Below are 27,572 nucleotides of genomic sequence, written 5' to 3'. Positions count from 1 at the left end.
AATGGATAATTCTAAATTCTCCTGCCCTAGAAAAGGCATCACTTCCCATTGCGACTTGTCATTTTGGTGTAGATTCGGTAGTGGAGTACCTAAGGCTGCCCTTCACTTCTGTTGAATAAGTTATTATTACAGATGCTGATACTGTTTTAGTTTCCATTCCACAAAGAATCCAGCTTGAAGACAAAATATTATGTAAAAGAAATAATGTATAAACGTCTGAATTAGAACATTAATAGACTAATAAGCAAATGAGTGATCAAACAGCATTTGATCTGGCAATGGTAGAGCCAAGTAATCTTTCAAAGCTAAGAATTTTCTCAAGAGAGGGTCAAATATCGTTGAGTTGTTACTATGAACATTTATTCTGTAAATACAATCTACATGTGCCACTTAGATAAGAGATCCTCTACACTATTTCAGTGGCTGAAACAAGGTTGTATATATTGTTTGAAAATCGTAGATCTTCCACACATTTTGTCTTCTTGGATAGTGAAATGCTCTTTTTTTATTCACAGAGCTCAGAGTTCTACAAAGTTACCACCGAGCAATATCAGAAAGCTGCTGAAGAAGTAGAAGCCAAGTTCAAGTAAGTCTTTTAACATTACTGTGATTATTTGCTCTTCTTAACAAGACAGAAACACAATTTTATAGCTTTCTGAATAGAGAAGAGTTCGTTATGTAGACTGTAGAGTACGTGGAAGTGTTTTGGGGGTAGTGAAATAGGGCCATATTCTGTGCTGTACCAACAATAGGATATAGGATAATTGATGAAAGCTTATTGAAACTTCATGCATTTTATGAACAAAGGAAAGTAGAAGCAACATAATAGAATTTTCATTTGGAATAGTATATAAGACAGAAAGCCCTTCATTATGAAGGTGATGTTCAATTGCCACCTCTATTAATAGAATTACAGAAAACATTTACTTCAGTATAGTGAAATAATGGACATGTCCAAGTGTGGATACCTACCTTTCTCATGTTTAAACTATCTTTATTTTCTTTAACAAGAACCCTGAAAGCATTTAAACCGTAGACTTTACCTTGCCCTTGATTATGGAGGTGATGTTAAATTGCTGCCTCTGTTAATCCTTGGGATGCTCAAGTGAATGTTCTGTAATTGATGGATCAGAGTGTCCATGACCCGTGGCCTTGTACATTCTCTCTGTTGCCAACTCTCCTGTCAGGTAAGAAGACATCATTAAGCCTTTTTCCTGAGTGTATAAATGATCCCATTGTATCACCCTGTGAGAAACATATGTGCACATTAATGAAGCAAAAAAGGGTGTTGTGACAGGTTTAGTTAAAGGACTGCATTGGGCTCTGACCTGTATTGTGCATGTTTGTAAGTATTGGATAAAATGACAATTTGCCTTGTGAAGGTTAAAAATGTGTTTGTGACTTTAACAAAGTATCACTATCCCACAATACTGTGAAATTTATGTAATCACTTAATCTCAATAAAAAAATTGTTTTTTAAAAAAATGATTAAACCTTAACATAGAGATACTATTTTCTGCTACAGTACAATTTGTGTGGTAATGGATATTATGTTCACTAAGATTTGTAAAAATAAAAAGGTAGTTTTAGGTGTATTAAGACTGATAAAAATGGCCAGTCTTCCTTAGTAACTTATCTCTTCTGGGGGCAGTGGAAAAAGACCTCTAAAAATGACGCACAGATTAAGATGGAATGAGAGAACCCACCATTGCCTGGTTAATTTATTTATTTATTGAGGGGGCACAGTTCTCACTCTAGGCTGGTCTTGAACCAGAACTTCACAATCACCACGCCCAGTCCACATCCTTCTCTGTCTGTTTGTTTGTTTGTTTGCCAGTACTGGGGTTTGAGCTCAGAGCCTCATACTTGCTCAGTTTCCTTGCTCAGCTATTACTCTACCCCTTGAGCCATACCTTCAGCCTGGACTTTTGCTGGTTATTTTAGAAATAGAGTCTTGCAGACTTTTCTGTCTGTCTGGCTTTGAATCTGGATTCTCCAGATCTCCTCCTCCTGAGCAGCTAGGATTCTAAGTGTGAGACACTGGTACCTGGTTTAAAACACTATTCCTTATAAGATCCTATATTCATCTGTCTATACTGTCATAAGCTTGTAGATTTACCATAGAGAAGCCAGTTTTGTACTAGCTCCAAGGGTACTGGTAATGTCTAAGCCTTTGATATTCTTTGTGGACTTCTCAGTCCATTCAATAGTAGTGGAGTGGGGTTGACTGAATTATAGAATATGAGCAAGCAGCCAATCATATTATGTAATGAGGCCCAATAGAACTCTGCACACATACTCACAGGTTGACATTACTTGATGGGAGTTATCATATTCTGATACCAGGTCAGTGGTCCTGGGGCAGTGGACACATCCAGATTGCTACTGTTTCAGATTGCTCTGCATCTCCACCTTTGTCTGATTCTATCATTTTCCTTGTGATAAGCCATACCTGTGATTTAATAGCTTCTGGTCAGTTCTGAGATTTTTTTTTTTTAGTGAACTATTGATCCTTAGAGTTGTTTGAGAACTATATGACACTTTTTGTCAAGGAAAAGGGTGGAGGGAGGCAGTCTAGGGATTGTTTCCTTAGCTATTTGACCAACTTCATTATAAACAGAGACACCAAGTTTACACACCATAAAGGGATTTCAAGAGTTACTGTATTACATAATATCTTTCATTAAACCCCTAGGAAGTGATGGTGTGTTGACTGTACAGGATGCTTACTATCTTTGATGGAACAGAGATTGCTAGGAAAACTATGTTTCTCCTTAGAAGTTGGACCATCTCTGGTACTAGGAAGTGATAGTGTGTTGACTGTATGGGATGCTTACTATCTTTGATGGAACAGAGATTGCTAGGAAAACTATGTTTCTCCTTAGAAGTTCGACCATCTCTGGTAATCATGACCCTTGAGTCTTCCAGAGTACCGCAGCAGGCGGTACTCTTTCCATTGCAGAACAGCAATGTCTTGCCTGGCTCCTGTCTCTACAACCAGATTAGCATCAGCAAACCTTGCCTGAAGATCTCTGAGCACTCTGCAGTCCCTCGTTAGGCACTGAAGGATTTTAAGGAAGATGTATCTGAAGGAAGTTGAGTTCATTCAGGTGCATCCTAACTAGAGGAGATGGATTTTTTTTTTAAGTTGTAATCTAAAGGACAATATTATGCACCTATTATAGCCCATCACACACAATCACCATAAAGGAAATGAGAGCAGAACGCATTTATAGCTGAACACAACTAACATCCCTCTTGTGGGTAAATGCAACCAGATAACTCATAAGGTGATTGTAAGCACCTTAAAGCATTAGCTCACACTTTGGTCCTTCAGGTGTAGTTTGGGCTGCCAACCATATAAACACTGAAGAATTAGTGGTACAATTTCCCTATTTTTTTCTACAAAGAAGCCCCTGTTTGATTCTGAGTGTTCAGCTATGAGCCAGGCAGGATCATACGAGCATGAAACTTAGACTTCATCACAGGAGAACAAAAAGAAGACAACATTGTAACATTAAAAGCTGGTCAGACACAGTGGCTCACTCATGAAATGCTAAAGGAGGCAGTGATCAACAGGATCATGGTTTATAGACAGTCCAGACAAAAGGTTCATGTGAGCCATTTCACTCAACCACCAATAAAAGACAGGTATTTTGATTTACACCTGACATCCCAGCTTGGAGGACAACATACAATTATAAGGCTTGGGTCCCAGGCCAGCCTAGGTATAAATGTAAGGTCTTACTTGAAAGATAATGAAAGCAAATAGGGCTGGAGTGTAGTTCAAATAGTAGAGTGCCTGCCTGGCAAGCATGAGGCCTTAAATTCAAACTCCACTACTTCCAAAGAAGAAAAAGTTAAGTACCTTTTTTAAAAGCTCCAAAAAAAATCCAAAGTCCTATGATGACCAGACAGTTATATCACAACAAATATTAAGCTATTAAAAATATTATTTCTCAGTTGAGTCACAGTGGCTCACTCCTGTAATCCTAAGCCATGTAGGAGACTGAGGTCGGAAGGTCATGCTTCAAAGCTACATGAGCAGAACAATCCTCCAGACTCCATCTCCAGCAAATGCCAGACTGGAGGTCTGACTCACATGGTTGAGTAGCACAAAGCCCTGAGTTTAAGTTCTGGTATGTGAGTGTGTGTGTGTGTGTGTGTGTGTGTGTGTGTGTGTGTGTGTGTGTGAGTGTGTGTGTGTGCACGTGCATGCATCCTCATTTTAGTAAGAAGTAAAAGACAAGATAGAGAATTTGTACTGTCTCTTTTCCTGCAAGAACTTTTGTTCATAACAGCTTTCAATTTTTAGCTGTAACATGTAAATCATTAAGCAAATTCAACATTTTTTGGACATTCAGCTTTCAGAACTACCATTTCTTTTTCTATTCCAACAAAACAATCTTTATTTGCACTTTATATGACCTGATCACCATAGTTATTATTTGCTAAAAAGAACAACTTACAATGTTGGCTGTTGTTCTATGGTATTGGTACCATGCTGTAGATGAGCTGAATAAAATTTGTGTTCTGTATTAATCCTTTAATTCTATCCTCTCAGTTATAGAGTAGTAAAGTAATATATTCAATAATGTTACATGGTGCTTAGGATAAGGAAGTTTGCCTGTGCCTAGCATGCATGAGGCCTTGGATTCGGGCCCTCATACCTTCCCAAAAAAGTTAAGTGCAGTCCTTCACACAGGTCTAATACCACATAAATGTTAAATTGATCTTCAGGTTATAAAAGCATATACCATAGGTGATATTTCTTCATTTTGATCCCACAAATATCTATATGCAGATAGATTCTTCAATAGAGGAATGAGATGGATGCAGGATGCCCACATTGTAGCCAGGACTAAGCTCATAAAGCAATCGGTGGCAGGACAGTGGTCCTGCTGCAGGGCGACGTTCTCTGGCAGCCTGGGAACTGGAGCACTCTGTGTAGATTGGAGCCCATAGACCAGGCCTTAAAAAGGAAATGCTGTCAGAGTATTTATGCTCATGCAATTGCTTTTAAAACAAAAAGCACATACCAAACAAATGTAAAATGTCTAAAGGCAAAACAAACATTGTCAAGACAATGTAATAGCAGTCATGAAACACAGTCTAAAAAGGACTGGTTGATCAATTGCTCTTGTATTCCTATGCTGTCCTTAAGATAATGAAGTGACAGATCTCTGCCTTCTATAATAGAAAATGAAATATGCATGGAAAGTGACATAGAGCCCTACTGATGTTATTCGAATGGTTTCATTAGAGGTATGACTTTCCAACTTGACTTCAGTTTCTTTGAAAGTTGACGCTCCTGTGAAGGCGCATAATTTTCTGAGATGGTGCATGAATACAGGTAATGGTCCTTTGTGTGCCAGATTGTAGAAGGACTTTTCACTTTTATCTTTGAATGAAGTTTTTGAAACCTGAGTTATAAATTTAGGCTCCTGGGAAGAAGCTTGGGTTAGCCTTACAGAGAATTAAAAGATGAATTGCCCTGAAGGACTAGTTGAGGTGGGGTTAAAATATCTGAGAATGCTATGCAAACCTCGACAGATAAAACTGTGTATTGAGAGATTTAACTCTAAAATGTCCTTGAATTTTTTTTTTGGTGGTGTTTTATTTCTGTTTTGGGTATGGATTTTGATAGCTGTGCTTTGAAAGAAATCTGTGAAGCTGAGGGTGACAAAGGAACCAGCAGGTGTTTCTCCTGTTCTCTGTAATTACCATGTGGATCGTGGACAGTTGTACCAACACCACTTAAAGATCCTGCCTAATTGGCTGTAAAATAATTAAATAAGGTTTTGACTGGTGAATTTATAATTCCGTTAGATGCATAAGCCAGTGTGCCTGAATGTCAATGCAACTTCAGTTTGGAAATATTAGATTCATAGACTTAATTGTGCTGCAGGTACCAAGTTTACCCTGATTAATAGGCTTCAATCTCGTCTCGAAGTTTAGTGAGGTAAATTTATGTTCCCCTGCCTAAATTTTTAATTAAAAGTTTTTTCAAAAGTTTAAGCTAGTCTGTGTGGCTGTGCTGCTCTTTCTGGCTTCTCTGAAGTTGAGCTCTTCCAAATTTTTAGTGACTCCACCTGCTTTATCAAATAACTCTGCTGATCAAAAGTCTTGTATGCTGTTGTCCATGTATTTGTATCCCCAGATGACGGACCCTGTACCTCATCTCTAACACTTACTGATGTCTACTTATAACCTACTTTAGTGCTGTGTGAATGGATCTAATATGCCAAATGCACATGATAAATGTTTTATCTCTGATTCTCATTGATCAATTTTGAAATGATCAAATGGTTCATCTCAGTAAGACACTAATACACATTGATCAAATTCTAAATGACCAAGTTGACTTGGTTTTTGCTGAACACAAATTGTATTAAAGCGACATTACTTGAACATGCTGCTTTTTCTAATGTGGGAGTTATGTTACCCGCAGTTACATTATAACTACAGTTATTGCATTATAAAGATGTCTCCTTCATAATGAAAAGTTTACACAAGAAGAAAAGAATGCAGTATTCTGGGAAGAACAGGGCTTCAGGCAAGGATTTGGGCTTTTACTAACTAATTAAATTCTACATTTGTATTGGGCCTTATTCCCCTTTTTTTAATTTGAAGGGCTGTGAGCAGGAAATACAACAGCTGCAGTGGTGACATTTTATTCCCTGTGGCCCTTGGAGCCAAGTAACATCTTGATTATTCAGTAAGAGAGTAATTGAAGAGACAAAATTCTAGATAAAGTAAATATACCTGTACCTTTTGTGCTAAGTTTCTTAGTTACAAATGCCTTCTCAGCTTATTTGTTGGTGTTTGTTTTTTAGACATCTGCTCATCCACGTCAGCTTCTATAGTAATTCACGTTGCCTTGTGGAATATGAGGATTATAACTCTGAAGTTAAATATGTTTGTGCTTAAGAACAGACTTTGTATAAAAACTAATGGTAAATTCCCAGTAAATTGAAACACAAACATTGTTATTTAAAATGTCCAAGTCCAGGCAGATTATTTATTATGTCTCTGACTTGTCCGTATTATATTTTTCCATCAATAAAGTGTGAACCATGAACTGTCATCCTTGCATTTGTCAGCACCTGCAAACTAAAAGATTTCAAAGTTACAAAAAGAAGTTCTTTTAGTGATCTCTTTAAAAAATGTTTTATTGTCTTTAAGCAGTTGTACAAAGGTGTTACCATTCAACAAAGCAGTTTGTGAACACAGTGCATTTTGATCAATGTCACCCCTTTCAACATTCGCACCTTACGCTCCCAGCCCACCCCTCCTCGCTGTTCTTAATTTTGTAAGGTATATGTTGCATTGTTTTGGCCATTTAATAAAGCAGTTTATATATTCAATGAGTTTTGATCTCTTTTTTAATACTTTGGCAAGGCTTTATTTTAGTTCAGGCTAACAAAATAAAGTAGGAAGAAATGGGAAGAGAAAGAGAAGAGACAGAGACAGAGACAGAGACAGAGACAGAGAAACATTCCTGATTCCGCTGAAAGAAACGGAAAGTAAAGACTCATGTTCTTGGTGTTTGTCCGGAGAAAACAGTGGTCTTGAAGACCCAGTCAGAGCTGTGCAGTGCTCTTGAGCTGTGATGGTTTTTTTGTTTTGTTTTGTTTTTTGTTTGCTGTTTTCTCACAAATTCATTTCTCACCAAAGTAGTTCCAAGGAAAGAGAGACCTGCTGTTTGGCAGCATTCTTTATAATAAGCCCTCCTCTCCCCCCCACCCCCAAGATTGGAGACTTTCCAGAACTATCTGGTTAGATGCTTATTTTCTGTTTCTTCTTTGGGTTGAGTCTCCATGTTTAATGTAAGATACTGTTTTATTCTAAGATAATAGAAGTGCTGGGAAACTAGATCCTCAGTATTTAGACTTCATCTGGTTTTTTTTTTTTTGGGGGGGGGTCAGTCGTGGGGCTTGAACTCTGGGCCTGGGCACTGTCCCTCAGCTCTTCAGCTCAAGGCCAGCGCTCTACCACTTGAGCCACAGCACCACTTCTGGTTTTCTGGTGGTTTATTGGAGATAAGAGTCTCACCGACTTTCCTGCCCGGGCTGGCTTTGAACCGCGATCCTCAGATCTCAGCCTCCTGAGATTACAGGCGTGAGCCACTGGCATCCGGCTTGACTTCATCTGTTTTATTTTTCCATTTCTGTTCTACAGAGGGGCGCAGGGCAGGATGGCAGAGCTGCTTGTAATAGACAGCTCAGAAGGACAGGAGCAGGCTTGCAAACGGGACAGACAGTGTTACCTGTTTCTGCAAAGAGTCATTGCAAGCTGTAGCCATCTCTTGAATGCCTGTGTTGGTCACAAGCTCAGGAGGATGGATCACTGTGGAAATTTCTCTATTCCTTCTATGTAAGGTGTGAGGAAATCATAGATCGTGAAATAGTTGCTGATAAATCTATGATCTAGAGCTCTTTTCTCTGTCCCAGCTCATAGCTGGGGGTTGTTAAATTGCTCTTCTTAGACTTTGTATAAGAAGCCAGTCATAAATTTCCACTAAATTTCAACCCAGTTATTTAATTTCATTGTTAATTAAGATTCACAGTGAATTCAGGGTCTCAAAGATATAACTGACATATAAAAATGCGCCAATCATAAGTGTTCATGTTGCCCTTAAAGTTGTATACCAGTGTTACTATCACTCAGAATACCAGAGACTATTCCCAACACCTGAGAAGGTCCTTGTGTCCCTTTGCAATCAAGTCTTCTTTCTGTTAATGTAATCTGTTTATGTCCTGCATGGAAATGAGTGAAGCTAGTCATGTTGCCTTCAAGTTCATGGCCCGTAAGCTTCTAAACTCATGATCTCTTCCTTGTGAGATAACAAATTGTTCTGTTTTCCCCTACAGGAACATTAACATTGAACTTTCTTCTTTAATCAATACGATCCATTAAGAATCTAGTGTACTCTACGTGCTATATGAAATATTAATTGTACCCTGTTAGTTAGATAAATGAAGATCCTGCCAAAGTGATAGCTTATTACTTTTCCTTGTGCCGTGCTATGTTCAATGAGAACATTGTGAGTTCTGGGGTACATGGTCTTTTGAAATTTGTTTATTGATTCTTGCTTATTTGAGTAATTAGTTACATGGCTTCGAGTTCCCCAAAGTTATTTCTAACTGGAGTTACTGAGTTCTTCCTCTTGCTGATTTGAACTAGAGTTCACTTACTTTTTAAGGGCTCCAGTTTAAAATAATTTCTTTGATTTTTTTTCCCTTTGATGCTTTCAAAGATAAGGAAACATTACTTTGCTTTTCAAGAGCCACTCAGCTACAGGTAGAAAGCAGTGAGCTGGCGGGAGGGCCAATTAGAGTTAATTATTGTCTGACTGACCTGCCACATTATAAAATGCCCAAGACTTCTGGAAAGGTAGACATTAAATAATGTCCTCATGTCAAATTCACAAAGTTAACCATCTTAAAACTTAAGCATGGTGAAAAATTGTATCAAAGATGCTGTCTACCCATCAAAATAGTAGCCGGCAGGATTAGCTCTGGAATCTTGTACAGGGTAAGCTATATTATGCCGCTTGCTTTTGTGTTATAACTGCAGAGTTTGGCACGTCCATTCTAAATGTTATCACTTCTTCCCTGTTCTCCACCAGATATTTAGGTTATAGATCTATACAGTTATCTAAGTGCCTTAGATAAAGCCACTTGCTAAAGTTGATACCAGAACTTTCAGGTGATTGTACTTAGCCAAGGGTTTCTTTCTCTTGCCCTTTTTAAAGAATAATTACAAAACCGTCCCTCTTGGACTCAGTCTGTCAAGGATTCGTATTTCTTGTTCTCTGATTTTCCTTAGAATATAAACAAAATTCAAAAATTGATAAATTGGATTAAAATGTTAAAGTTCTGCACATCTTAAGACACCATTAAGAGAATTTTTTTTCAAAATAGGCAGATGACTTACACTTCAAAGGGAGATATATGAATGACCAATTAGCACATGAAAAGGGCTCCACATTATTAGTTGCCAAGGAAATGCAAATTAAAACCGTCTGAATGGCTAAAATCCAAAGACTGATAATACTTAATTGTCCAAAAAGATGTGGAAAAACTATAATTCTAGTGTTTTGTTGGTAAAGGTTTAAAATGGTAAAACAAAAACAAAACAAAAAAACCACCACTTGGGGAAAACTTGTAAAGTTTCTTAAAAACTTAAGCATGTTCCTTATCTATGACTCAGCAGTCATAGCTACATCAGTCTTAGCTACATCCACAGTAAGATTTCTACACATATGTTCATAGCAGGTTCATTCACATTAGGCAAATGTTTTAGAAACAACCCCAAAGGGGGCATCGTCTGATAGGCCATCCATACATGTGTGGAAAAGTGTGTTACACAAAAAAGCAAAAAACCCAGATGTGAAGCAATACTACTGTGTGTGATTCCATTAGATGAAGTCCAAAAATAGAATGATACCAATAGGAACCTGGACGTGCTTAATGAAGATAGTGACTTGATTGCAAAGGAACACAAGTCTCTGGTATTCTGAGTGATAGTAACACTGGTTTATGACTTTAAGGGCAATATGAACATTTATGATCAGAGCATTTTATATGTCAATTATATCTTTGAGACCCTGAATTCATTTTTAATTTTAATTAAAAAATGCTAATTTTTTTTTCTTTTTTCTTTTTGTCGGCCATGGGTGCTGATCTGGGCCTAGGTTCTGTGTCCCTCAGCTCTTCAGCTCAAGGCTAGAGCTCTACCACGTGAGCCGCAGCACCACTTCCAGCTTTCTCTGCTCACATGGTGCTAAGGAATCAAACTCAGGGTCTCATGCATGCAAGGCAAGCACTCTACCACTGAGCCACCTTCCCAGACCCTAAAAATGGGAAATTTTTAATACTTGAAATTCTCAATTTTTAATTCTTTGCTCCAAATAATATCACAGTCTGAAGGAACTCTGGTTACTAATCCTATCCACAATCATGTTTTTTTATCAGAATTTGAATTTCTTATCTCAAAAGGTTATTCATTCAGTATGTTGGGTTTTTTTTTTTACTATAGACATAGGAATGCATCATGTTATTTGTTTCTGAAGAATTAGCTTTCTTACCCTTCTGAAATTACACTTGCCTATTGAACTGTTTATGGATCTCAGGCACACAAGGAAATCTGTAAGCTATTTGCTAATTCCAGTGTTTCCAGGAGGAAGACCAGTGTTGCTGGGGAATGTGTTGGGGGAGGGGGAGGACTTTTTTCACTGGAACCATGTCAATAGGCCTGTTTAAATTTGGTAGATTATTTTTGATAAAGAGATTTGAAGAGAGTAGTATTTGGAAATGAAACATTTGTACAGTAGCTCTGGCACAGTTTAAGATATTAATCTTACGCGGCAATTTGTTCATACTATTTATTGAGTCCCGGCAGAATGCTTGAAAACTTGTAAAAGCCTGCATCTTGGCCCTTCCCTGCATGTTGAAGTGAAAGCACACATGTTCACATGTTAACGTGTCGCCAAGCATCCCAGCCATCCCCAACTTGCTCACATGGCTGCCTTATTTTCTGTGCCTTCTCATTCAGTGGCCCACAGTTAAATTGCCTTGTTCCTTTTGTGAATTTGTATGTCCAAATGCTGGTAATCAGCTGCATCCCTTGAAAATTGATAGATGTGCTCATTAAGGAGAGTTCTTGCTCTTGGCTCCATTTCACAAGTCACCCCAGCTAGTGTTTCTGAATGAAGTTGGCATGAAACTCAGTGCAGTGTTGTATCTGGCTTTATACTCATTTCAAGAACTGAAACCTCTCTCTTTTTTTTTTTGGACTCTGTTTCATGGGTATTGTGGGAATCTTTCAAGCACAGAGAAGTCAGTTATTTGTTAATTAACAGTATTTACTCCAGAAAGACCAAGGGCTGCTGCTGTGTACTGGGATTTTTCTTTCTTTCTTTCTCATTTTGTTCTCTTGTGCTTCTGGGACTACAGAAATATCTAAGTATTTATGAGACAGAGCCTTCTATGGAGAGTCCAGAAGGTACACTAACCTGCCACTGGCATAGATCTCAACAAAGTGCCTGCACCAGAAATGGATGCAGCATGGTTTATGCTTGAGATTTCAAAGATAGCATACACCTGTTTCTGCTTTCCGGATGAAAAATGAATTGCCAATTACTGTCGACATGTTCAGACATGACGTCTCATATGGCAGAAACCTGCTCATCGTGCTTTCTGCTGGGCCCCCAGCTAAGAAACCATCAGTTCCAGGAAAGGCCTGTGTTAGCAAGGAAGAGAAGAGGGAAGAGGATTGGATCAGTCTCCAACCCTTCAAATTTTAGGTGTTTGTGCGAGCTGTGGGCAGGAGGTCAGCGCCTCTTCCCTTGGTGTCCCCAGCAGCGCGCTGGAACAAGATGAAGTGATCAAACCCAGTGCCAGTGCATCATCAGTCTCATTACTTTGCAAGCTGCAAGCCCAGATGCTGCTGTTCTCTGTGTCAGGCCTCGCCTGATTTACATTCATAACACCTCCATTACAGCTCATTTGTTACTACTCATCATGAAATGGTTCCTTTCTTTGCATGATAGTACAAAGGACAGTAAAGAACCAAAACATGATGGCAGTGGGATGCATCTGACCGGGTGTGTCCGGTGTCCCCGTCAGCAGGCCAGAAGCAGGAACTAAATGTTCCATTGCTTCTAGCATTTGTGGTTTTGATTTGATAGTGGTCTTTGGCTTTGAGAGTCTTTCTCAAGTCACTGAGCATCAGTTAAGAGACTGGATTTTTCTAGACCAATTTCATATCTCTGCTATATTGAGAGTGCTTCATAATTAGTGAATTCTGACACCCTGTCCCCATTTGGTTGGCTTGTTCCCTCAGTGGATAGCTCAGTGGCATATATTTATTATTTCTTGAAAGTGTTAATGTGACAGCACTTAACTGACAAGTTTCCCTTTGATGCTCCAAGTTCTCTTGGCTCTGGGAGTACAAGATTCCCTGCCCTCAGAGTTTTATACTCATTAAGAATATTAACTGTCTCTTTTGAGAGAGTTTATTAACAACATTAAGATCTGATTTAAAAAATTATAACTTTAACATTTCTTTAGGAACTGTTGAGAACCATATCATAGGCATCGCTGGTGGGTCTTGTATGTTGGAAATACAAAAAGTGGCCCTCCTGTGAGAGATGTTAGCATGGAAGGTAAAGAGTGCTGCAGGACTGAGGAGGACTTAGGGTGCATGTGGAAGGGGCTAGCTTAAACACATCTCGCCTTGACGTGTTCTCAATGTAGGTAGTACCAAAATGGCTATTAAGGAGGAATCAAATACTAAGAATAGTTTGAATTAAATGAGAAGAGATCAGATGGAGTATGGGACCATAATGGAACACTAAACTCAGATTTTGAGGAGGTTTAAATACTGTGCTTAGAAAGGCAAAGCTTGTACAATATAAAGATTTAATCAAAACTTCTACCTACTTGGGAGTAGTATTTTTCTTTCTTTTCCTTCCATCCGTCCGTCCTTCACTGGTGCTGGGGCTTGAACTCAGTGCCCTATATTCTCACTTGGCTGGCACTCTCCCACTTGAGTCATGTCTCCATTTCTGGCTTTTTGCTGATTAATTGGAGATAAGACTCATGAATATCTCTGCTTATGCTGACTTCAAACCATGATCTTCAGGTGTCAGGTCCCTGAATAGCTAGGATTTACATGACAGAGCCACCAGTACCCAGCTTGGTAATTGTATTGTTTTCTGCCACTTATGCCTGTTACCCGTAGGTCTCACAATTAAAATTAGGTGTTTTGAGCTGCGCATTGTTTCTAGACATTCTCTACTCCATATACAAGTATAATATACATATAACAATTACATTTGTTATCATTTCAACTTACTCTTTGTTGAGTATATATGAATATTCCATCCAAAACTAAGCACATAATAGCTTGTCATATTTCCTATCTCCTGGCAAAGTTCAGGGCTTAAGAGAATGGGACATAAGCAATGGTAGTTTTGCCTGAGAGACCAGAAAGGAAAGAGTTAAGAAAGATTTGGTTCTTGGCATGATGTCTGAGGAAATCTCAAGTCTTTAGAAAGCAAAGAACCAGTGGGATTGTATATGTGAACTTTGTAAATGTTCCTAATCACAGACTATGAAAAGTTATCTAAGAATTCATGCAGAGCCAAATTCTGCATGTTGTTACAAAGAATGTATTACAAGCATCTTCAGATGGAATTTCTTTAGATTTCCTTTCTTTTATTTATGTCTGTAACTAGTTGAGCATAACCAAAGTTTGTAAAATTAGATCATATTCCAGGTAAATTTTCTCCTGTTTATCCACTTGAAAATTCTACTGTTATTATTAAATACATCTTTTTAAATATGCTCTTTTCTTCCCATTGGACTTTATGATCAATTTTTGAAATACTCTCTTGAGATTTAGGCCAGAAAGTATAAAGGATATTAGTTAAAATGGTTAGTTTTATTTAAAAATTCTTAAGTATTTTTTTTCTTCCTTTTTAGAAGAGAAATGTAATTTTTCTCCTCTCCTCTAAGTCAACCCTTTAAAAGTAAAATTTATGAAGTTGTAGTTTGATATTAAACCATTCACATTAATGTCTATGAATAGAAGTGTTAACAGATTTTGTTTATTTTATAAAAATATATGGAATTATGCCATGTTTATCATATGCCAACATATATAAATTTAGCTCTCTCTTTTTTTGTGTGCCCACGGTAGGGCTTGAACTCAGGCTTAGGGACTAGTGTTCTACTACTTTGAGCCACTTTGGTTTTCTGGTGATTAATTAGAGAGGAGTCCCGTAGACTTTCCTGCCCAAGCTGGCTTTGAACAGTGATCCTCCGATTTTTTAGCCTCCTGAATAGCTAGGATTAAAGGCATGATCTGCCAGTGCCCAGCATTGACTTTCAGCTTTTTGTGGTTAATTGGAGCTAAACATCTTAAAGACTTTCCTGCCCTGGCTGGCTTCTAACTGTGATCCTCAGATCTCAGCTTCCTACGTAGTTAGAAGCATAAGCCATTTGCACAGAACTCCAGCTCATTCTTTTAAATAGCTGCATAATATTCCATAGCATTGGTCCACTCTAATTTCTAGGGTCCCTCCCCCATTGGCAGATACTCTATTCCCTTCAAAAGACTTTTCTATTTTGATAGAAGAAAAAAAAAAGGCTGCTGTGAAACAAACTTGCAGATGAACCCTCAGGAATTGGCAAATACTTTTATTTCTGTAGTAAGGATGGGGCTTGAATTGCAACCTTCCCTGGGAACTGTGTTGCATTAAGCTCTTGAGCTTCTTTTGGCTGATGTCGGAAATGTATATGTGCATTGCTATATGGTTTACAAGTAAAATTTCAGACATTTATGAGCTTACCAGCCCTGTCGAAGGTTAATGTCCTTGGAGACCTAGAAGGGTTAGAGTTGTCAGTACTCAGGTCAGTTAGCCTTTACAGCTTTCATCATCACAGTGCAGATTGAAATCTACAAGGGATTTTTGTTTGTTTGTTTTGCTTTGCTTCTAAGGAAAGGCATGTTTGCATCTGGATAGGATAATGTATATAGGGTTCTATGACTAAAGGAGGATATATTTAGGGAAGGAACCCAAAGGTGTAACTCCTGAATATCCAAAGTAGTATTTGTCACAACAAATTCCAGGAAATGGGAACATGGGGGGGTTGGGGATTTTTTTCTGGGAGCTGGGGAGGGGGGACAGGAATGGAGGGAGGAAGTGTGAACAAATGTAGTCCTTGTATTCAATGTACACTATATAAAAAATAAGCCAGGTAACCGTGGGCAGGGACAGAAAGGGGGAGATGGGAAAAGTGAAGGAAGTGGTGACCTGGTCCAAGAAGCACTCATAGCCTGTAACCTCTTTGTACACATCCACAGTAATGACGATTAAAAAAAAAAGAAAGAAAGAAAATGAACTTGTTTTGTGGATTGTAGAGTTTTTTTTTCTTTTCTTGATTTGTATAATTTAAAAAGAACTATATTTTGGCACAACCATTGCAGGTTTTGCTGCTAGTTTATAATTCCCTAGAGGTGAATTGAAAAGATTAGTATTAGAACTTTTTTCCATTAACTCTGGGGAAAACTACAGAGCAAAAAAATTGTCCTTTGGCAGAAATGTCAGTCTATACATACCTCTTCTGGAGCATTTGGAACCTGGAGTGCCGAGAAGCTGACTTAATAGGAGAATTGAAAACCAAAATGTATACACATCTTCACCTTTCTACTTGACAACAAGACAAATGGAAAATACATTCTCAGAACTTGATGATGCAGAGAAAATAAGATTGTTGCTCCAGAAAGTACATTAAGGCTAGAATCTTTAAAAGATTTGAGTGCTAAGCTTTTGTAGAAAGGCTGATCCATTCTTATTAATGATACATCTATTTGTCCTTCATCCTCTACAATTCTTCTTTTGTATGATAGAGTATCTCGGAAATAGATTCAAGAAAAGAGGAATGTTTTAATATGCTACAGATTTTCCTATAGAATCAAACAGAAAATTTTTTCACTCCTATTTGTGGTTCTTGGTCTTCCCAGGTTTTTTTTTTTTTTCTTAACCTTTTAGAATTTCTCTAATTTCCCCACTCCATGAGATCTATGATGAAGTAATAGCCACTTATGCAAAAATTGAATATAGTGTCTCTGGCTATCATTCACATAATGCAATAGATTTACTCTTGCAAGTTCTCCTCCTTCCCATCCTACTGTAAAATATTAGTATAGAGATGTTATGAAGGATTCAATGATGTCCATTCATGTTCTTGGCAACACAAGCACTCAGGAGTTAGCTAATTATTCTAAGCATCAATAGTTCAAGTTTCTATTGAGTGAGTTTTGTATTTTTTTAAATCAATGCTCATCGTATAATCTAATACGCATTTCTCTAGGGTATAATCTGTGGCCACAATAAAATTGCAATTGGGAACATACATGCTTTTAAAAGCATGTGTTTCCTGTCAAATAATTAACTAACATCCACACAGCTCAAAATAATAATTATATTTTATCATGGTAAATGAGAAAGAACTATGTAATTTCATTAGAAATGCATCTGGAATGCTTTGCTCAGATAAATGCCACTCTGGTTAGCTCATGGCATACTTGTCATATGGATCTTTGTTGTACCTTGAGAATATTTATACTCATTTAAGATTGTGGGCAATTAAATGTTCCTAAAACTTGTTCTGAACCCAGTTGCTTGGCACTTAGATCATTATTTTCCCTGGAAATAAAAATGACACTATAGTTTAGCTGTCTAGGTTTGTCCTTAAAAGCCTGTTGAATCCTATTCCTCTATAATTAAGAATGGAAGACTGGAAGTTGGAGACAATGAAGAACCAAAGAGAAAAAGAAATAAGAGGGGTGTGTGTGTGTGCGCGCGCGTGTGTGCGTGTGTACACTGCTTAGTAGTCTGTGCTAACTCAATTATAGGTACAGCCCCCTTTTTGTGAAGAAGCACTAGAAAACCTCAGGATATTGGCCTTCTCCCTGTCTCCCACCCCTCTACCTCCCCTCCACCAACGTTGCAAATATTGTTACTTAGCTGTTGGTGGACTATGTAGCAGTTAGTGGAATCCTTATTGTCAAATGAAAGCAAATATAGACTTCCTAGTACCTACCTATAATTGATAAGATGCTATTTTATCACTTTAACTGTAGTTTCTAAATGGACCTACAGCCTTTCCTTAACTATAAAGAAGACAATGAAACTTCCTTTCATGAATACAGCATTTGGTGGTTAAGGGCTAGAGGTAAAAGCTGCAGTCTTACTTCAGCCGCAGCACATATTTATGTAATCAGTTGCAGCTGTGATGACCCTTCTGTGCAGTGGTATAAATAGTGGCAAATGCTGAGGGTTTTTTTTTTCTTTTTTTTTTTAACAGCTTGTCTTGGCAATCACAAGATACTCAACCATCAGTCTGATCTATATGATTAAAAACACACCAAGTTCCTGCTTCAAAGCAGAATAATTGACAGTATCTAATAAATCATAATATAGAAGTTCAGACAAATGCCCCAAACTTCTGATAGTAGGCCACGCTATGGAGTACAATGTGAAAAGAGCCTCCGGCACTTCTGCAGCCCTCCTGCCTCCTGTACTTCAGCTCACTCACCAGCCCACATCCAGCCTGTCCGGAGCTTTTTCCTCCTGGTGCTACATACATCTGAGTCCCTGTATTCAGAGCCCCACCCACCTTTCTGTTTCTCTGCTGGTGAACTTCGTCTGCCAGGGCCTGCTTCCCATGTTCATTTTATTCCCACTGAAAAGACACAGTAATCTCTCCTTTGTGTTTGTGAAATTCAAACCCTTATTAATTTGTTTCACGATTACTTGTGCCCAGTCTCTTCTCGTTTGCCCTGTATACATGAGCTGGACCTGAGCTCTGATAAGCGGAGCACTCTAATAGATGCTCAATTAATATCCGAATTGTTCTTCCCTAAGCTGAACTGAACTCGTAAGTCCAGCATCTTACTTTCAGCTCTCAGAATGTTTTCACTATATCAGCAGCCCTTAAAAACAAAACAGAACAAAAAATACTCTAAAGAGCTAAGAAAGAATGACTGTTGAGAACTTGAAGGACCAAGATCTTCTCTCTAGTTACAGCAAATAGTGAATCTCATTCCCAATTGAACTGGAACCTTCCTGCAGGCAGGAATTTGGTTCTCTTTCTGCATCTTCCCCACAATTAGTGAGTTTACTGCCTTTGAAAAATACATGTTGAAATGAATTCACTCAGCAAATTAGGGTGATGCCATTAAGCTGTGTCCAATGTAATGGTTTGATTTAACTAGCTGTTGATGGTTCATTACATGCCATTAATACAGAGTTGATTTTTGTGGACATTAGCTAATTGCCAGAGTTCATCTCTAAGACATGCTAGATAGAACTGGGTTTTCCTTTTGACAGTATCAATACGGTATTTAGAAAGAGAACAAGATCTTCTGTGAATTTTTCTTAAGGAAAACTTATTGGTATTTGAATTTTTCTGCTATGTTTGAAGACTGCTTTTCACTTCTGTTAATGTAGATAGATTTATATTTTTTGAAAACCAAAGTATGACTCATTAGTATTTTCTAGTTGAACCTGGAAACATCGTATCTATCTTCAAGTCTGGGAGTTCTCTACCAAGAATGCCAATTAAATACTGTATAACAAAGTCTTCTTTTTCTAGAAACCTACCTACCTCCATTCCCCATGAGATCTCTATTGTCTGCTCTGTGGGTCTATATTAAACATGATTAGAGGCATTTTCTGAGCCAAGATACTGAGGGGACTGAGGAATAGAGGGGAAAACTCATGTCTACTTTTGCATCATTCCTTTTTCCTGGCTCAATTAAAACTGCACTGATTGTCAAGTCCTATTAACGCAGTGGGTCACTCCCTTGCATTCATTAGTGACAGCCCCTCTGTAACATGAAGCACTCTTGCCACATTGTGGACACATTTATGAAGATTGATAACAGCTAAGGTCAGTGTTAACTTTTATTATCAGGCAAGCTGTATAAGAAACTGTCTGGTATTGGCTTTTGCGTTGATTTATGAAAAGATGGTCACATGAAGAAGACATCACATAAAACAGCACAGTAGGCAGGAGTGTTATTACTTGCGATTGTAACTGTAACAAATACTAACTAACTCTAATTAGGTTCATTGTCCTCTCTGGCACTATTCCACATTTTGCATGGGCCAGGCCCTCTGAGCAATACAGCATCCACTCAAAAGAGTGAGTGACTCCCTTGCTTTTGCTTGAGTTAGCACATTTCTCCCAAGGTTTCCTCTTAACAGTAGCCAGCAATGCAGAGCTAGTAATGGACAGGATGGTTCAGTTATCCCAAGGTGACAGCAGTCCAGTAATTACACACTAATTTAGCCTCAGGGCACATGTACCACCAGCTCACTCTACCACACAAACCCCAGAGGTGGGAGGAGCCAGAAATTCTGGCTCCTGAATATCTGCAATCACTCCAAGTAGTAGCAGGCAGCTCTTCTGAAAAATAGTACCTATAGCTTCTTGCTCAATAAGACATTTGTCCCCAAGAAGAATAGTCACTTTGCCTCTGTTTTGTTGTTGTTGTATGTGTTTAAAAAAAAAACTTTAATCTACTATGGTAGATCTTTTAGGCTGAAATCTCACAAATCCATGTTGCATCTGAATATGCAGAACAGCAGCTGTGTTTTCTTTTAAGTGAAGGTAATTGTGGGAAAAGGGGTCTCTGTGGATCTCCCCCACACCCAAAAAAATTCTAAAAGCTTGGAACCCCAGAAAAATCACTCCAGTCTTCTCAACGCCTTATAAAGCTGATGAGAACTGCCACAACCAGCATATTCTCCAGAGCTCTGTGCAAATTACCACCTTTCTTTCCGCTCCTAGCTCTGTGTCTCTGTGGCTCATGTCTCTCTTTCAGGCAGCCACGCTAGGTTCATGATTGAACCTACCTCTATTTCAATATGCTATGAGTTTTTAAAGCTTTTGGGTATAATTTCTTGAAAGAAAAAAATGGCAAGATTTTGCCAATCCCCTGAATTTTGGTTAGCTTCTTTATCTGGGAAGGTCTCTCAATTAAGTGTGGAGACAGTGCTCTCTGAAGCACCCCTTAGTCATCACGGTGAACAGAACATGGCCCCTGGCCCAGGCTGGGTGCCTTTCAGGACCTCTTGATGCTGGGAAGGCTTCTAATGCATAGGCCTGGGAGCATGATCACAACCCTGCCCCTGCCCCTGCCCCTGCCAAGGAGGAGGACGCTCAGCAGCAGCTGTGAGAATCACATTTGGCCCATGATGGCAGCAATATGTACCTCAGGAAGCCCTGCACTGATTTTGGGAGAGCCAAATTATGAAGGTTGGATATGTGAGATGGAGTCATTACCAGCTTTCTGGAGAGACGGTTCAATTAAACATGAAGCCAAATGAGCGAGTATACTAAAGTATGGGGAAGGTGCTTCTCAAGTGCTCATGAAGGCAATCTGGTGACTGTCAGGAAACTTCTAAACACACACCTCAAAACCTAAATACTGAATCTCCACCTCCCATCAGCTTTAGTTACGACCACGGCTTGAACATTTATAGAACCCCACTCTTTCTTATTTTTCCAGGAAATAAATTGTGAAGCCCGGACAGTATTTCATGGGTTTTTATTTCCTTTCAGAGAATGTGGAATGAGTATGGAAGAGGCATTATCTGGTCTCTTTCTTGCTTTCAGAAACCTTGAGTTTTATACTGCAAAGTGCTGTTGGAGACAGAGCCAGGCCTCATGAATGTCAGCATCACAAAATGTTCAGCCCTGATCTAAACTGTAGAACCACAGGAAGTGCAGAGTCAAGAGAGTCTAGCCCAGTGCCAGAGCAAAAGCACTAGGAGAGAGTTTACTTGCAAATAAATTTGGTTTTAGGCACCAACTTCAGTTAGTTATGGTGGCTCCCTGAAACATTAGGTAAGAAGGATTCCAGAACTTTGACAATAGCTTATGGCTGAGAGAGGATCAGGATTTATTAGTGATGTCTGTCAGTGGCATAAACATTGAAGAAAGTTGGCATTGTTACTTCACCATTTTCTATACTTACTTGAGAGGCATATATAAATATCTGTTTATTCCTTAATTAATGGTACTCAAACCAGAGCGAGGAAGTGTGGAGGGTAGTGGGAAAGAAAAGAATGAAGAAAAATTGGCAGCTCTACAATATTAATATCTGTGCTCCAGCCTCTTCTACTAGCACGCTTGGCAAAATGAAATACCTTAACCAGGACTCTTAATTTGTTACTGTTTGTTCCAGTGTGACTCCTCATAGAAGATTCCATTACTTCTCTCTCATTTCCTGCAACCTGAGCATTAGGAAACAGTGACTGGCATTTGTAGAGACTTAAAAAAGTAGTCATGATAAAAACCACTGTTAAGAAAGTATCTTGCATATGCAGCCATACCTGCCACTTACTTTGTAAGAAGAGGTTATGCTTGACATTCAGTACAATGTTAATACAAGAAAAGATAGTAACCTTCAGTGCATTTCTAAGATAGGGTCTGAGGGGTCATTTGACTTAAAGTCCAATACTTCTGAGTATGGCAAATAGGAAGAGTTTCACATGTTAAAAAGAAGTTCTCCCTTCAACCAAAATATTGGAGCCATTGCCAGACCTAAAGGTGGTAGAAGCTGATGCTATTTGGTAGAAATCAATGTTATCATTGATTTACCATTATATTAAAGAGCTTTAGCCAAAGCCCTTATGCTTTATTTCATTATAATTGGTTGTGGTGACATTTAGCTAACTAAATGTACTCAGTTTATACAACTAGACCAGCTTTCCGCACCTTAACCTGAAATTATAACTGTGAGCATCACTACTTTCCCAAAACTGGATTATTGGCCATCCTTAGTGAATTTGACGATTTATGTCAATCCAGTTAGGCAGATAAGTCTAAAATGCCTACTTCATGCTCTAAAATATAGGTGCAGCCATTATATAACACCACATAATCGTGTAGTAATATGTAGTTATCTCTGAACAGTAATCAACCCATAAGCACTTGTTTTTGTTGTGTGTGTGACTCCAGATTCTCGTCAACCCTTCACAGAGGCCACCAGTTCAGGACCAAGGAAGCCTGTCCTTATCTTTTATCTGGGTTTTTCTTGGCATCCAGCCACGGTACATGTATTACAAAGGGAGAACTTCCCCTTCCCCAGCTTGCTTATATAGCCTGGTTAGGGACCCATGACCATCAGTGGTATCATTACCTGGCCATTCAAAACCATTGCAAAATAAAATCCTCGTTGATACTCCCTATTCCTCTCTATTGCTTCTGGATGTCCATTGGTGGTGAAAGGGTGGGATGGGGGAGAACCAGACCTCACCACAGGAACACGGAAACAGTAGACGACATTTTTAATTAACACTGGCACTTCTAGGCCTCTTGCTGAGGACTGCCAGCTTGACTTTACAAAATGACATTTAAGACCCAAAAGATGCAGAGACTCACTGAAAGGAGCTGAAAACCAGTTTCTGACCTGTTTGAATACTGGTTTAATGGTAATAGAACTTTAACTGTGGTGATTATTCTTGAAATGCCCAACTTATTTTAGACAGGCTTTTGCTAGTATGAAAGCAAATTAAAGCAGTTTGCCATCAATTCTGTTGCGTTCCCCTCCCTGCCTGGTCACACGCAGCAGCCGTGCCACCAGCAGTTGGGCAAATCTGTGCCAAGTGTAATTACTCCAAATACAATTCCATTTATTCATAGGGAACTGTTGCTCCCCATGAGAACTTAGTTGAGGAAAGAAACGGTATATAGGTTTATGTTAATTATATACCCCATGCTGGAGGTCTGATTTTAACAGGAGTACAGCCTTTTAATCCCTTTATCAAAAGCACGTGCGGCAAGCCATCTTTGACCACCACCTGAAAACCGTGGGCACCCCGTGCTGTGTAAACAGCCACCCCCATTTAGATGGCTGTATTCTAAACCCTGGTTCTGAAGTTGTCTCTTTAAAAGTAGAAACCCATTCTTCCTTGAAAATGAAGTAATAACTGTTAGGCTGCCAGAAGAAGACACAGAAATTCATTAGGAATTTATTACAGTAAATAATAACTAATAAAAATAGCTAGTATATGAAAGTTTCCTCTATGCCAGACATGTACTGAAACCTTAAATAGTATAGAACTAATGTATGTGTGAGTGTGTGTGAGTGTGTACACGTGTGCGTGGGCACACACCTGTAAGGCTTAAAATCAGGGCTTAGCACTCTTGCTTATTGTTTTCATTTAAGGCTGGCACTCTGTCTACCTGACCCACACCTCTATTTCCATATGGGACTAATATTTACAAAAAAATCTTAAATTCACCTTATTTTAACAACTTCACCAAGCTTCTTTAAGTAAGAAAGATAGAGCCCAGATTTAGAGATGTATGTTTCACGTGCTAGAGCTAGTGTTTAGAAATCATCACAGTAAGTAAGTATACATAAGCATTCCTGTAGAACCTAACCAACTTTGGTCCTGCCACTGTATTAGGAAGTTCACTTTCAGTTCCAGTTTGGCTGTTAAGGGATTTGTCTCTCTCCAGCACGCTTTGGCCACTCTTATTGTAGCCTCTCTCTCCCCACCCCCACACCTTGCACCTTCTCTCCACACATTCACACGTTCACGCTGACTCATTGAAGGCAGTGAGAAGTAAGAACAGTTGCTTTAGTGGGAGATGAGTCTGAGCAGCCAGTGGAGGTTGACAGATGTTTTGTGAGGCACTGGGAATTCTGTGTATGGTAAACTAAACAGATGTGGTTCCTGGAGATTATAGTCTATTGGGAGAAAAGGTTGCCACCCACATAACTTGACAATAGTAATTGTGAAAAGTGTTGTCAAGTGCTATGAGAATGTGTATCAGCCACAGGGATTGACTGGAAAGGGTGAGAGACAACCTCTTCTAAGGCTGAGATTTGAGAACTATTTTTAAATAGTTGGCATCAAGAGACACCTAAAAGACAAACTATAGGACCAGTGTGTAGGGGTCTGCATAAAGAGTTTGGTACTCTGAAGGGAGGAGAGAGTGTGGAGTCATCATGATGTGGGATGAAGTGGGGTGATACCTTGTTAGCTCCTTGTGGGTCATTATATTTTGGATTTTATTCCAAGAGAGGCGGACGGTCTTTGAAGAGTTAGGACAGTAACACAGACATGGTAATATCAAATTTGTCATTTTAAAGGGATTGCTGTTGTCCTTTTGTTAATAATTTGTAGCGTGGGGAACTGACAATTAAAACCTGTAGACTATTTAAGAGACCACTGTTATTCAAGGCAGGCAGTTGTGATGGCTGGGACTAGGCTAATAATAATGGAGGTGGAGAGAAGTGAGTTGATCTATTTTAGACTTCCAGGCAGATTGAATCGGGTAATGCATTGGCTCTGGGTGACAGATTAGATACTGGTGATGTAAGAGGCGGAAGTGTCAAGGACGACTCTGATTTTGGAGGGCCCATTTACTGAAGTAGGAAAGAAAGAACAAATTAGGGACAGAGGAGGGAATTGAGAGTTCTGTTTTAAACACACAGTGCCCTATAAGAGGGCTTCAGTGCTAAGTAGCAGTAGGCAATGTCCTATAAGAGGAGTAGGCTAGAAATACAGATTTGAGAGCTGCCAACATATAGATAAAATGTAAAGCCAGGGGGATAGTTGTGATTCCTGTGGAGAGAGTACAGATTAAAAAGAGAAGGGCCTTCAGGCCCATGACCCCCAAGGACTCCACCATGTAGATACCAGCTGGAGATTAGCCAGAGCACTGAGAGGAAGAGGAGCCAGAGATTATTGTGGCAGGCACAAAATTTTTTCAAGAAAGGGTAACCTACAGGAACAAGTCTGTGCTGCTAAGTCTTATAAAGTGTGTACTAAAGATCATTGAATTTGCCACATTAGAGAGCTCTGATGTTAGCTGTTCGAGTGAATGAATGGAAAGCACTTAGGTGCAGGTAGAAGGTAGCACCTGGAAGGATCTGGAGGGAGCCGTGGTCAGGGTGAAATTTGTCAGAGCTGTGCTTTCAACAGGGCAGCATCCACAGAGGACTCTCATTTTAAATTTATGAAAATTAAATTAAATTTAAATTGCACTGGTCATTTTAGATGTCCAATAGCCACGTGTGGCCATGACCATTATGCTGGCATGGATTTCGACTGATTCTATCACTGTGCAAGGTTTTGTTTGGGAGTTATAGAAATGTTGAGCACTGGTGAAAATAACCAAGTAGAGGAAGAGTTTGAAAATAGGGAAACTCTCACTAGAACCGGGGTAGGGGGGTGGGGTGGGGGGTGGTAAGAATTGGATCTATATGCAGAGTTTGCCTTTCTTTGTAAGATATACTTCAAAGAAACAAAAAGGAAGGTAAGTAAAGATCCAGATTTTTATGATAAGAAGGGGAGGGAGTTCTTCTTGGTTTCCATTTTCCTCCATTAAATAAGAGACCTGGTCATTAGCCAGAGGTAAAAGGGGAAGGGCAAGGTGAGATCTCAAGAGGAACTTGGCTATTGCATGAATAGTCAATGCGGAAGGAGAATGAGTTTAGCTCACAGAAATGAAGTAATCTTGTAGGCTGGAGTCTTTGTCTACTCATGAATTTATAGTGTTTTCGGTCTCCCTAGTTTTGTGGCTTTTCTCTAGACATGTTCAACTGGAAAGCTGTATTAAGGGACATTCATAAGGCAGACATTCCTAGGGTGGGGCTATGTGTAATGGCATAGATTAATACTGCTGAATTGGGACCCGTGGAGAGAGGTAAAGCGAATGGAGCTCAGCATGGTGAATCCAATCCAGACATGAATTGAGAAATGCATTGTTTGGTCCTGCAGTAATACATCATTATGCCTTTAGGTGGAAATCACTGAGATCCCACCCCTGAAACACTCAAGCATGAGGCTGATCAGAATCATTCGGAGAATTTGTATAGTAGATTGCTGTTTTCTATGCTTTATATTTGGTCTTGTTCATTTTGAGACTCAGCAGCAGCCTAAAATGTTAAGCCAATTTGCTAAATTTTGCCTGTCTTCTGAAAAATGCTTAAATCTATTTCGCTAACACAAGGGGATGAGATTATATGATGTGTTAGAATTCAAAGCTGTCTTCTGACATGAGTACCGAATATTTCAGTTAATCAGAACAGAGAAAGAAGCATATTAGGTTGTTTAAAATTCAGTTATTGTGTGATGTTCCACAAGAACACATGTCGTTAGTTCGGTTGCTTAAGTACCCATGTGAAGGTTTCACTTTTCTTAGCTACAAAATGCTTTGAAGACATTTTTTTTCTAATTTTTATATTTGACTTAGAGAGTATCAAGTAACTACTTGATTTCATAGTGTACTGCCAAGAAGTAGCCAATGGTGTTACTGTATGTGATTAATTGTGATTAATCATAGAAATGAAACATTGTTAATTAGCATTTCATCTCCTGAGTTTGTTTTTATTCTCTACCCAGTTTCCCTCAACACTTATTCCTCAAATCCAAAGAGCCTGCCTTCCTATTTCCAGGGGCATTGGGAGAATGAAAGGTTAATATTTTATAATGCTCTTAGTTTTGAGGATGTGAGGCCTTAATATTGTTATGTTATTTGAACACTTTTTTTTAAGCCTCGATGTCCAACCTTTTGAAATGAATTTAGTTCCTATGGAAACTTATCCCTGCTGTAGATGGTGCCCTTCTCCACAAGTGAAAAGTAAAATCAATCTCAAAAATGATTTTATAATTTTATAACATGGCTTGGGAAATAGACACTAGGAATGTGGTAGTTGTGCTCTTTTGCCATTATCCTGGTTCATATTAGATTGTGTTCAAAAACAATCTTGTAAATGTCACCATCTGTGCTTTACTTTGGGGTCAGAATAGGTACACAGGGGTTCAGCACAACTTTCAGTGTTTTGTGTTTTTTTCCCTCCCATCACCACTAGGAATAGCTTATGAGAAGGCAAGGGATGTGAGAAATATTTTGAAGGTAAAATTAGCTTTGGGAGGTAGAGAAGGGCGAAGGCTAGTTGACTCCCAGGCAAGCTAGGATTCTTGTTGATGAGCAGCAAGCAGGTGCCTGAGGGCAGAGAGACTATTT

The 27,572-nt window shown here is 39.0% G+C and overlaps 1 protein-coding gene and 1 long non-coding RNA gene across 3 annotated transcripts in view; one reads left to right on the top strand and one right to left on the bottom strand.

Moving 5' to 3' along the window:
* Nucleotides 1-27,572, top strand: part of Chchd3 (coiled-coil-helix-coiled-coil-helix domain containing 3) — a 264,171-nt gene that overhangs the window by 212,891 nt on the left and 23,708 nt on the right. For both annotated transcript variants that reach the window (XM_042696002.1, XM_042696001.1), the window contains exon 6: nt 516-586. In XM_042696002.1, coding sequence (XP_042551936.1) covers nt 516-586 — 71 coding nt within the window. The remainder of the gene's footprint in view (nt 1-515; nt 587-27,572) is intronic.
* Nucleotides 515-27,335, bottom strand: LOC122121821. Its single transcript, XR_006150041.1, has 4 exons — nt 27,326-27,335; nt 22,772-22,774; nt 22,324-22,334; nt 515-592 (listed from the first exon to the last, which is right to left on the bottom strand). It is a non-coding gene; the product is annotated as an uncharacterized LOC122121821 (long non-coding RNA).

This window comes from Dipodomys spectabilis, unplaced genomic scaffold (assembly GCF_019054845.1).
Source record: "Dipodomys spectabilis isolate Male_0828 unplaced genomic scaffold, ASM1905484v1 ptg000197l, whole genome shotgun sequence".
In the NCBI taxonomy this organism is placed as follows: Eukaryota; Metazoa; Chordata; class Mammalia; order Rodentia; family Heteromyidae; genus Dipodomys; species Dipodomys spectabilis.
Note: the sequence above shows the minus strand (reverse complement) of the source record. Positions and strands in the feature narration are given on the sequence as shown.